The sequence below is a fragment of the Zonotrichia leucophrys genome, chromosome Z, assembly GCF_028769735.1.
Source record: "Zonotrichia leucophrys gambelii isolate GWCS_2022_RI chromosome Z, RI_Zleu_2.0, whole genome shotgun sequence".
Classification (NCBI taxonomy): domain Eukaryota; kingdom Metazoa; phylum Chordata; class Aves; order Passeriformes; family Passerellidae; genus Zonotrichia; species Zonotrichia leucophrys.
In genome coordinates this window covers 66,194,655-66,207,934 of record NC_088200.1, presented here as the reverse complement: position 1 = coordinate 66,207,934, position 13,280 = coordinate 66,194,655, and the positions used below count along the sequence as shown (strand labels likewise).

General features: G+C 39.5%; 1 protein-coding gene across 7 annotated transcripts in view; it reads right to left on the bottom strand.

Annotated features, from left to right (window-relative positions):
• PRR16 (proline rich 16) overlaps positions 1-13,280 on the bottom strand; it is a 158,323-nt gene that overhangs the window by 55,452 nt on the left and 89,591 nt on the right. For 6 of the 7 annotated variants that reach the window (XR_010443144.1, XR_010443140.1, XR_010443139.1 and 3 more), the window contains exon 2: positions 7,699-8,587. Coding sequence is in view for 1 of the 7 variants with exons in the window: in XM_064736574.1 (XP_064592644.1) it covers positions 7,835-8,587 (753 nt within the window). In the remaining 6 variants the exon portion in view is untranslated. The remainder of the gene's footprint in view (positions 1-7,698; positions 8,588-13,280) is intronic. The other variant, XM_064736574.1, reaches the window with a different exon arrangement.

Genomic DNA, 13,280 nt, shown 5'->3' with positions numbered 1-13,280 from the left:
GCAGGGACCCTGCTCCCTCTGGTCAGTTTTGAGGCCCTTTTCTGCTCCCATAGGTCCATGTCTTTTCCATTCTGAGGACTCAGAGGCAGGTGCAGTACTCCAGCTGGGGTCCCACCAGCGCAGAGGAGGAGAATCTCTTTCCTTAACCCACAGGTCACACTTTTGCTGTGACCAGGGTACAGCTGGCTTTCTGGGCTCTGCACACACATCACCAGCTCATGTCCAAACCCTGATCCCTCAGTACCCCCTGAGTCCTCAGCAGGGCAGCTCTTGATCTGTTCATCCTGCAGCCTACGTGGATACTGGGGGCTGACATGACTCAGGTGCAGCATTTTGCACTTGGCTTTATTGAATTTCATGGGTTTTTCCCATGGGCTCACTTCCCAAACTTGTGCATGTCCCTCTGGATGGCATGGTGTCCTTTGATCCCCATCTGTACATCAAGTTGTTGACCAGTTCCCTCTTACTTGGATGTGACCATCCAAATAATTCCTACTCCACTGAATAGTCTATCCATATCTCTCCAATTCAAAAGAAGGATGTTGGAGACAACTCAAATGCCCTACAGGAGTCAGACAGATAATGTCTGCAGCCCTTCCCCTGCCCACTGATGCAGTCTCTGCACTGTAAAAGATCACAAGTTGATCAGCCTCAAATCACCCTCCTGTCTTCCATGTGCATTCTAGGAGGATCTGTTCCATGACCTTCCCAGGCACTGAGGTGAGACTGAATGCTGGTAGAACCCAGGCTTCTCCTTTCTACTCTTTTTTAAGATGGGTTGGTTCAATGCTTCCCTTTTTCCTGTCACCTGGGACCTCCCCTGAGTGCCACAACTTTTTGAGTATCATGGAGAATGGGCTGGCAACTGCAGCAGCCAATTCCCGCAGTACTCTGGGATGCATCCCATTGAATTCCATAGACTTAGATACATTCAGGTTCTTCCGATGCTCATAGAGCTGATCCTTGTTTCCAGTGGGATAGACTTAGCTTCCATCCATCTGAGAATGGGAAGAGAGGAGGCCATTGACTGAAGTGAAAAAATTCAGTGCCTCAGCTTTCTCCTTGCCTGCTGTTGCCAGTTTGCCAGTTTGTGTTAATCAGGGGCTGTATACTTTCTTTGACCTTCCTTTTCTGTCTGATTAACCTATTGCCCTTATTATTCTTTGTATCCCCTGCCAAGTTCAGCTCCCTGCCTTGGTCTTCCTCATCTCACACCTACAGAACTAGGCAACCTCTCCCTAAAATCTTCCCAGGATATCTGCCTCCACTTCCATTATCTCTGCATTTCCATATTTCCTTTTTGCTTAACCAGCAGTTTTTGATTAATCTATGCTGACTCTTCTCTGCTTTCCAGTTATTCTAAATGTGGGGATGTGCTCCATGGACAGACCTTACAGTCCTGTTCTGCTCCCCTGTCCCAGTTTCTTAGGTTTCTTGGTTAAGTTCTCAAAGAGCTGAAACGTTACTTTCCTAAAATTCAAGGTGCTGACTTCACTCTTCTCCTGACTGATGATTTGCACTGAATTCCCATCCAACTTGCCTCACCTTCACAGTTGTCCTTATACAATACGATATGAGGCCCTGGAATCTAGGGACCAGGGAAACTGGGGACTGAAGTTCCTCTGGGATGGACAGGTTGCCTAAGGCAGGGAAGCCCAACCCCACATCATGAGTTCCTGAATTAAATAACAAGAAGTGCAGTAGTCACTGGTGACTCCCTTTTGAAAGGAATGGAGGGCCCAATACGCTGACTAGACCCACACCACAGGGAGTGTGTTGCCTCCCTGAGGCCCATGTAAGAGCCATCATCAAGAAAAAACCCAGCCTGGTGTGGCCCACTGATTATCAGCCTCTACTGGCTTTTCAGGTAGGCAGCAATGAAATCTCATCAAGGGCTTCAGAGAGTCAATCAGGTCCTCAGGGCATTGAGACAACTGGTCAAGGGATCTGGAGTACCAGTTCTGTTCCCTCTGTCCTCCCCTTTGCAGGAAATCAGGGAAAGAAACAGGAAAATCATGAAGAAAAATACCTGGCTTAGAGACTGGTGTGACCAGCAGACTTTTGGGGGTTTTGATCACAGGTCAGTTTATACAACACCAGGACTACTGTCAACAAATAGGGAAAAAGGATCTTAGCTCAGGAATTACCAAGATGTGTTGAGAGAGATTTAAACTCCATTTGAAGGGATATAGGGACCTAGACAATCTTTTAATTCCAGTACATGACTGTATCATCACATCATCCAAATCATCACTGTATTTGCAAAGAAAAAAAACTAAAATATCCTGCAGGCGTTAGAGATTTATACAAAAAGACACTATCATAATGTTCTGGTTTTCACATGCTAATTTGTCCAAGAAGGAGACCAACACACACAACTTTTACTCAGGAAAATCAGTACTGAACTGGAAAGGAAATAAGCACTTCTGTGAGAATTTCTGTCACTGACTGGCTCTTTCCTTACCACTTAATGTAATTATTATATTAAACTCATAATTCAAGATTTTCAAGTAATGTTAAGAATGCTACATAAAGAAAAACAAGCTCTCATATTGATGTTGCTATCATTATGTAAGCACACTGAGGAATATACTTAAAACACATTGGTTGAAAGTGTTTTTTTCAAAATTTGCCTATTATTTTCCCTTCTTATGCAATTTTCCCCATTATTGCTGGCAAGATTGCATGAAAAGTTATTCAAAGTATCAGGCAATCCAAATCTAGAGACAGCTGTGATAGATATCAGACAGCTCTTTCAAAAATATTTTTTTCATGAATATAATTTACAAGCACAATGAGATAGACTGGACTAAGTTCCTTAAAGAATTGTAGTATACACATCCAATATTTCAGGAAATAAAGAAAAAACCTCTTGCCATGAGGAGAAGATGCAGCAATTCCTGGACCTTCCTGCAGTATTTATCTTTCCCAAGCAAGGAGCAGAATGATTCTGGTTTTATTCATTCCTCAAAGTACTGCTCTTGGCTGGCTATCAGGCGCAATTTATGTTCTACTTTTTTCTCAGCCACCTATAAAAACCATTTTCATGCAACAAAAGATACACAGCCCTTCAATAACAAACCAAATCCCTCAAAGTATGAAAACTTTTACTCCACCTTCATCGTAACTGCATGATGATCTTCATCTTATTTGTACAACCTGACAGGAGAACGATTACCTCAAAAGTAAGAAAACCCCTCCTTCAAAATTTCTAAAGATTTAGCATTACAAAAGACCGAGAACTTAAATACCAGCTGTGCTTCACCACCGAAACAATACAGCTCAGCTGATGAACACGGAGCAGGTGCAATTTCTTAACACAACTCTCCCACGTGCAGCAACAAGAGCATTGCCATTCACTAAATAAGCGAGGGCTCGGAGGACAGGAGCAGACTGCTCAGCGCTGGCTGACTCCAGCACGGGCCTCTCGCCTGCACCAGGATGCACGGTCAGGTCCATCCATCCCAGCAGCTCCAGGCTCAGCCAACAGGAGAGCTCTCTGACCAGCATGAGTTAAGAGACGTGTCAAGCATCCAGGATCAGAAATGAAAGTCAGCTTGCTTGTGCTCCCCAGAGCTATCCCAAGATGGATTTCTACAATCCCTTTCCAAAATTATGACTGGTGGAGAAACTTTCTCTGTTGGACTATTAGCCACCATAAAACAGGTGATTGAGATAAAATCCCTGCTACTTTTTGCCGACTAAATCCCATCAACATGTAACTGTTACCAAAGATGAGGCTGTACTGCAGCTTGCAAGCATTGCTCCACAGGATACTGACCCAGTAACACCAGGGCTGCTGACGATGCTGGTGCTGCTGTTGCTTCAGTTGTGGTCTGTGCCACAGAAACTTTAGGCTGCAGCATGTAGATATTACATGAGATAGATCACAAATATCCCTACAAAATATGTGTTTATGTAACAGATACCAAATATTTTTTTCAGATTGAGTATTCTAGCAATTGTTCTTAGCAAGGTTAACCACGTACATTTCTACCACATGCCTTTGTGCACACCTCACTTGCAAGACCTTTCTGCACCTGTGAGCATTATGCCTTCAATATGATTACTAGTTTGAGCAGTGGATATTTTGCTTCTAAACACACATACTGCCCCTGAAAAAGCACGGCTCACAGCATTTATACAGGGGTGTGAGAAATGCTGCCTGTGCAAAAATATGTGCCCAGTACTCATGCCTACTTTAAGACTGCATCAGACAAGTGACACAGCAGCCACGGTATGATTTTACATGAACATGTAAGATTACTGTTTGTGACATTACTGAAAGGAAAGCCATAATTAGAACACGGAAAGAAAGAGATCTGAGCAAACATTCACATAAAATCTCTCTGGTAATTAAAGGAGTCATACTTCTTTCTGCTTCAAAACCAATAAACAAAGTATCTGAAGAAAGCTAATAACGACAGCTGTAGTGTACTTGACTTATATCACACCACATTTTAAATAAGATATTGATTTAATAATAAAAAACCATCAATGACAATTTGGAATTTTTTCTTGTTTTTAAGAAAATTGATGATGCAATGAGAGGTGTAACAACTCAGACAACAAGAGAGAAGGAAGAACAACTACTTTTACCAGGCGGCAGAAAGATACATTATCTTTTTGAAGATTCCTACCTTGCATCCTTCAAAAGAACTGTTACTGGATTTTACTCTCCAAGTTTTCCTTTCTTGCAATGCATCCATGGGTTAACCTTTTTAATGAATGCCATTATTACAAATAAGGTAATTTTCATTTTTTTAATACTAACTTTCCTAAACTTGTTCCCTTCATTAAACTGATAGAATCAACCTTTCCTATTTGCATTTGGGAAGCCTAGATCTGGACAGTTGAGATTTTAAAATAACTTAGGAAACTAAAGCCATACAGCAGACTGATGGAGCGGCAAACACTGAATTAAAGCTCTGAGTACTGCTACTAGACATTCATTTTGTTCAGGTATAAACATATTTGCAAAACACTAAATATAATCTCAGAGAATATTACATTTACATTACAAATGCAGACACATCCTGTCCAGTTAGTTTATTGCGTATTCCTCACTAAAGTGTGAAGCACACTGTTTTGCAGGTGTTCAAAAATGCTTCACATACTTTACATTCCTCATATAAAAGTAAAAAATACTGCTGGCTGAACACACTACTGCATTTGTTGCTACGCCATTTCTATTACCAGTTTCCAAACAGTGCTGCAAAATTTAATTGTTTTGCACATTTTGCAAGTTTACCTGTTTTAACCTTAATTTTATTCTGACATGTTATTAATGTGAAATTATTACTCTGACAAAAATACCTTACAATGGGGCACAGGCCAGAGACATTCTCATTAAAATATAACTGATTCAATGTTTGTATTATGATTTAACAGAGACCTTGGAACATGTTGTAGAAAGACTGGGTTGCAAAACTTTGCTGAAAAACAATGTTTTTCCATTACATTTGGAAGCTGCATTGCTGGTCAGAGATAGCACTGCATTTGAAAACTCACATCTTTTCATGGCACATATCATATGAAGATACTCAGGAGGTGTAGGGGAAGAGACAAGAAAGCACTTCTGAAGGAGAAGACAAAGTATGAGATATAAGATGTTGGGTACCTAAACTGAACATTAACTGCTGAAACTTGGATGCTGTTTAAGCTTTCCAGAGCTGATAGCTGTAACAAAACTGAAATTTACATGTACGTCAGTCCACATCCACTGAGTGAAGCATCCAGTCTGGAGGTGCTAACATGTTCACAAGACTAGGACAAGCCCAGAGGAGAAATGCAGCACTCTGCTGTCAGAGCTCATACCAAAAAAACCAAGTCAAGTGAGGTAAGACATATGCACCACCACGCTCTAAAATTACTCAGCATTATTTTCTTTAATATTTTATGTGCAATATTTTATTTTCATTATTGTATTTCTTGTAAACAGTAGCTTGCATAAGAATGAAAAAAAATACTAAACTAGCTCATAACGGGTGTATGATCTGTAGAGCAGTGATATTTTAAGGACAGCAGGAATTTTCTTTTTAAAAGAAAATCCTACAGCTATGCAATGTGGGTATGTCTGCACATTGTTCCAGTGATTTCAAATGCAGTTTTCAATGTATGAGCAAGGGAGGTGCTGTGGAGTTCCAGCACGTGAGCAGAACCCACCTGCCATAATCCTGATCTGGGCAGCAAAGATCCTGCACAGATGCAGGATGAGTTCCTGTCTCCTGCTGCAGCCTGGACTCGCTGCACTCAGCAGCAGCTCCCCTGGGATTAAGTACAGTCAAACAATACCAAATGTAAAGTGCATCATGAAAAACACATGGCAGGCATGAGGGGAAAGCATGATTAAGAATTTAGGATGATTTCCTTTCTTTGCCTTTTATGCAGGGAACACTTAATGAGGCTTTAGACCCTGGATGTGTATTTGCACAAAATAAAATGTTTGCTTAATGCAAAGATTTACAAACAGTAGTCATCTGATGGGACTTTTGTTACAATTATCCTTATTATTTTGGTTTAAATACTAGAATACCTATACAGGAGAACACAATATCTGTTTAATTTACTAGATGTAAATAGAAATTAAAATTCAAAATTTGTTTTGTCGGATTTTTTTTCTGTTTTGCCATAAAGTAATTTTTATACTTCAGCTAAAATAAGCATTTTTTTTTTTTTTTAATATAGCATTTGCTGTTGGCCGTTGAGACTATTTTGGTACATGTTTTGTAAATAACAGATTTTTTATCAGATTTATTCATTGACTGGATTTTTTTTAAACACTAAATCCCTGCAATTCTCTTTGTGAGAATAAAAGGATATTCTGTCACAAAATAATTAAAAACACTGAGGACTTTTTTTCAACTAGTAAGAATATTAATTGGGTTCACCATCAAAATGTGATAACATGTAAAATATCTTGTTTTGCATGTTAATGCTCCATAATTGCACAGAGCTTTTCAACTTCAAAGCTCTTTACATGAATTAAGTGGATGTCCCTGGAGGCCTTAAGCAACATTTTCTTTGCCTTCAAAAAGAAGATTTGCACCAGACAAAAGCTTTGTGAAAAACACAGAACTGGGCTTTGTTTTTCCAGCCTACTGCCACTGCACAGTGAGATAAAATATCACTACCATTTTGCAGATGGAGAAAAAAGGGGAACTTAATGGGACAATCCCTGCTCATCTCAGACTCAATACTTTACACCAGGAGCGATGCACTGAGACAGTGAGAAACAAAATGCAACTCGGTTTTCCAGAGCCGTGCCAACACATATTTCAATTATTTTTTTCAATTATACTTCTCCACCAAAGACCAAGTTGCTGAGAGTCCAGTGATTACCCCCCACTGCAACCACTCCACATACAGTGAATTTGCTCAAGCATGCATGAAGAGAAAAAAAGCATTTGCTAGAATTCAGTAAGGCTGTTACCTGGTACTCCACTTGGCTTCATCAAAAGACATTTGAAAAGTCCCAAAACCCAGGAGAGAAATAGTTATTCCCTTATATCAGACTGAAACCTATCACATATCACTATGCAGTTTTTCACACTGAACTTTCTTTTCATTGTCTTTTAAACCATGCTACAAATAAGAAACTGCTACAGATGTTTACAACATCAGTGCTAAAGAATGAGTATTTTTCCAGCACCCTTTGCCAAAAGGGTAAGACCAACAAGTATTCTTCTTTGTACTTACCATGTGATTTTTATGCCACTTCACTGGACACAGGGTGTAATACACTGGGTCTTTTTATTGCTCAAGTAGAAAGTGCTCATTACCTATTTATGTTTATATATAGGAAAAAACAAAGAGTTATTACAAGGGGCATACTTCACACTGTTGTAGTGGTTGATTTCCTCAAGATGGTCTTCTGGGGTTTTGGCGCAGTTTGTGGAGGCACAGTTGCAGGTCTTGGAGGAGGAAAGCTATTACTGGGACTTATCCCCAACCCTCCATTTTCCAGAAGAAATGGAGGCAGTGGAGGTGGAGGAGGCGGCAGAGGAGGGCACTGGTGTGGCAGCTTTCCCGCAGCCCGGGCGGGCTCGCTGTGCAAGTGCACCTCTCTGTTTTTGATGTTGTAGCGAACGTCACAGTCGGGGCAGTACCCGTGGTACTGCACCTTCTCGCTGAACCGCACTCGCTCCCTGGCTCCGGCCTGGGCACACCGCTCCTTCTCCGCCCTGTGCGGCGGCATCACCACCTTCTCCAGGCCGCTGCTGGGCACACAGCACACATCTCCGTTGGGGACGCGGCCCGGCGCCGCGGGCAGGCCCCCGTTCCGCAGCAGGGTGCCATTGGTCTTGAGCGGGTTGGCCAAGGGAGGCAGCCTGGGGGGCTCATCGCACCTGACGGGCGTCAGGCGAGGCGGCGGAGGCGGCGGGTTGGGCTTGCGCAGCACGGTGAGGATGGCGGAGGGGTGCGCGGGCGGCTTGATGAGCGGCGCGCTGCCCCGCACCTTCACCTTCTCCAGGCTGGAGGCCGTCGTGCTGCTGGAGCTGCTGTTCAGGGTGTCTGTTTTGGAGCTGTCTGTCATCTCATCCTCCAGCTGCAGATCACATGTCAGTGTGTCAATCTGGTCAACCACCTGCACAATAGCCAGAGTGAGAACAGTGAGAAAAGCACACACCAGAGAAGGCACAGAAAAACTAAACCATTCTCCGCTATCTGCTTGTCTTCCCCAGAACTGAAGCATCCAGTTTTTTTTACCATTATTTCTTTTTTCTTGTCAACGTAATAAAATAATCATAATAAAAATGACGACAACAATAATGATAAGGATGGCTAGTTTGCTAGCTCATCACCTGAATACAAGAGAAATATAACTTGAAACAGTCTAGAATGAAATTTCCTTTCTTTCCCTCCAGGGTTTACTTGGTAATATCATAGTGAGTGAAGTGTAATTCTTCAGCATTATGCTTTGCCTTCCGGTGCAGGGGGAGACAAAATTGTTCAGCTTTAGCTTCTACATGACAGCTTCTGAACCCAAAAATTCTGCAGAGCATCTTTTAACTCTGACCTTTCAAACACTCCAGGTTTAAATTGCATTCTCTGCACAGGTGATATTATATGTGTAGAATCATATGTTTGATACACAGTTTTCTGACATTTTTTTTAACATAAAAGAGACTATGAGAAACAAAATCTCTTTTGTGTTATCTCCCTTTATGAGCATTTTCCATAAGATCTGAAATCCTCCAAAAAAATCCTGAAATAGCATTTGCTGAAAGAGAAAATGTTGCTTGGTTTTCACTCACAAGTATTTAAGAACTCATGCACTTTATTTAAAGTTTTCCTCTACATCTCAGAATTCTGGTTTTAGATTCTACATTGCTAGATCTTTTCTAGTCTTCAAGAATCCCTTTTCTACTGATTTTTAGGTATGGCATGAAACCAACGGTGCGTTTACTTGGAGCCTTCCCTGCAAAATGTATTTAACTCAGTAGCCAGTTGAACAACTGTAGTTATGAGCTACACATAACTACAACAGATACCACAGGCAGTAGCACTGGGACACATTTAAAAACTGATTTCTGTCCTTCACAGCCTCCCAGGGTGTACCTAAAGTAATCAGTAGCTGAAATGCTGCTAACTAACTCTGGTGCATGAATAAAAACCTGTGCCATTGCTTTGGGTCCTTCAGGGAGACCTGTGTTGTTCTGGAGGAGGCAACCCAATACATCTGAAATGAAAAACCAGATGTGGCCATTGTGCCACAGAAACTTTCATTTCTACTTCCTGCTTTCAATAATTTGGTGCTGATACTACTAATTTCAAACTATTTTTAGGCATATGAGCCACATAATAACTGCAAAAAACATGAAAGCCACTACTGAAGGCAGTGATTCTTTATTCAGTCAGATCAGTCCCCCACTTATGTGTCCAGAAGTAAAAGGTAAATAATAAAAGCAAAACCACCATAAAATGAAAAAGCACTCCAGCTTTCACTGCTCATACTGTAAGCTGAGTTGCGTAATATAAAATTCATAAAAATTCATATGCCTCAATTCAGTTTAGTGGTCTCCTTCTCCTAAAACCAGCAAACATGCAAATAAGCATCATTCAGAGAGCTTTCAAGCATCTTTGAAAAAACTTTACAATAATTTTTCTCTAAAAGTGTTTCAAACAACTAATTTATTCAATATTCTAAGTCAAGTATCATGTTGCATTTAAATTTCTCTTTTTTCTCAAAAAAAAAAAAAAGAAAAAAAGAGAAAATATATACCCTTAAACTGGAGACATTAAATCCCTGAAATATTAAAGATTAAAAAAATTATTCTACAAGTTTAAATCTACAGTTCTACAGTAGAACTCTAGTAGCTGCCAGATCCCACACATCCCCTCCAGGGCATGGCATATAAGAACTCAGGAAAATTTCAGAATAAAGGTAGACAAATCCCATCTGTACCAAAATTCATTCCAAGAATGACAGCTTACAAGTGAAAGAACTCTTATTATCACCTTCCATTACATAAGCAAAATAAGGCAGAGAGAATTTCTCAGAAGGAAACAGGAACAAAGAAAAAAAAGTCAAGTTCTGGGCAGTAAGCCTGAAATTTAAACATCCCTCTGGATGGATTTGTGTAAATATAAGGGTCTGCCTATATATATATAAATATATCCTACTGCATCCTATCATCTTTTCTTAAATTACAACAGTGATAGAATGGATTGATGCAACATAAACCAAAGAAATTCCTTGGCAGGCTAAGAAACAGAAAAATTATGCATAGCAGAGCAAAAAATTTTCTCAAGAGTAACAGGAAAGTCTGTTTATGAACTACCCTTCAAGTTAATGACTACAGAGTTTATCTCATGCCTTCTGGGCAAATGTGTAGTACACATCAAAATTTTTTTTGTCACTTATCCGTTTGTAGAACATAAATCCAGCATGAAATGGCTCTGACACAACAACACAGTTTATCTGTCTAGATTCATTCCCACCACTATTTGTGAGTCTGTGTGCTGTTCCTTTCTTCTGCTTTTTTGTCCCAGAAGGTAAAATTCAAATAAGATGTAAAAGCAACATGAGAACTCATGACTAACACAGAGAAACTGTTGTAGTTAAAAACAAAAAAACAACCCCTTGTTTCACAGTGCATCCTCTATGGCAGTAAGAGAGACAATGTTAATTAAAAAAAAAAAAAAAAAAAAAAAAAAGATAAAAAGAAAAGATGCTCTAGTTGTGCAGAAATGTGTCCATTCTTTAATTTCTGAATAAAACAGGACTTGATTCACATGCACAAATATTGGAGATACCTAATTATATAGTTCAAGGAGCCCCTTAGCCTTTAACTGGATTTCAGCTGTGCAGATATGCCCACTTCTACCCTGCCAGCAGTATCCTGAGGCTTCAAGCTTTGTAGAATCCAATGTCACACTCCTGAATGAACCAGGACATCAGTCTATTCTTATCTCATCTAAGATACCTAATTATCTTAGCAATATTAGGTACCCAGAGTTGGATTTCTCTGCCAAAATACAAGATTACACCCTTAGCAACATGCATTTGGACTCAGAAATTCTGTGCTGCAACTAACAGAGCATGGAGAATTAACCAGTAAAATCAAGTTCAGGTAAAAAGGAAAAAAAACCTATTCAACACCAAATAACAACAAAAAAAAAGACCAAAATCCCCACTGAAGTTGCAAACCATTTGCAATGCAAAGACATTTTACAGTTAACCCAATCCTCAGTGTTACCAAATTTTTATATAAAGTTGCTTAAAACTACAGAGCTAGCATAACATATTGCTTTTCCACTGAGGTCAAATTGCAGTTCCTGTTTAAAAGAACTTCAGAATCTAGTCCAAGAAAAAGTCTTGTGATTATTAAAAGCAGCCTGTTCTGACCTAATATTTCCATTGTTTGAGCTGTACTTGTAAGTTTTGTCTGGTTTTTAGCTCCCCTGTTGAAGGCCTTTTGCGGGCAAATGTCCTGACTTCATTATACCAATACTCAAAACTCTGTATTTCTCACAAGATGCCAGGATCTCATTCCAAGAATCTAACTTGTAATCATAAGACTAAAACAAGACACAGAAAGTAACATGTACTTCTTGCTTGTATTAATAAACTTCTCAGAAAATTAGTCACAAACACTTTTTTTCACTGCTTCTTTGTGTGATTATCTAATATACATCCAAAGTACATTTATGGAGAGTTTTGCTGTCTCCTTACAATAAATGCTTCACTAGGTTTGTTTTTCCTCCTATTTAAGGAAGGTCCCAATGTTCAGTGAATATAGAATCCACTGTCTGCCCTCAATCCACCACATACAATTGTTGAGCTTTTTTTGCAACACTTAAATAAAAAAGCAAATTGCTTTTCAGGAAGGAAATTAATATACATTTAAAGATTCATGATTTTTAAAGTTCACAGAAGTAAAAAGGTGTAATATTTCTTAAGATGTTCACCCATTAGCCTTTTTAAAATGTTTTTCAAAGATTCACATGGATTTACAAACTAGATTTCTTTTTTTTTTTCTTTTTTTTCCTTACTTGCTTCTGTACAGGCTAGTGGCTCTCAAAAAATCTGCATAAACAAGATGGAACTTAGGTGATATTACTTCTGAGATGGAAAAGGTATAATTCATGTAGTATTCTTTCGTACTACACCATAGCTATGTGCAGCTACGAGATTTAAAAGTTTGCTGAAGCTTACCAGAAAATCAATAGTAATGGACAGATGCTGAATTTGATTTTAAATCAACCAAAATCAAATCATGTTATGAGACTAGTTCTTGTTCAGAGCTAAAATAATTTTGTGGTGAAATGAAAAAATTGGGGGACAAAATAAATGGAATAAAATATATTTTCTTTTTTTATTTTTAAAGCAATCCCAAAAACTTGCAAAGTTTGACAAAGACAAATATTGCACCTTTTGTGCAAAACTTAGCTACCTGACAAGCCACAAAAATAAATATGTAATTAAGAATAAGAGCAATCAGCTCTACCATGAAGAGACTGCTCTTGCTTTAAGTAAAGGACTGGGAAATATGCTATATCAGCAGCTCTAACATCTCATGATTGCACCTCTCATCCCACAAAAACTGTTCACTTGCTACAATTAGTACCAGAATCTTCTAGAAAAACTGTCAAACTATGTACATTCCCATCACTTTATCTTATGATTTCCTGTACAGTTATTAGACCTTTGCTGACAAAAATGAAGTTCAATATATACGGGGAACATGAGATTAGCCCAGCTGGTCAGATCATGCTGCTAATAATGCCAGGGTTCTGGCTTTGATCTCTGCATGGACCATCCACTTCAGAGTTGG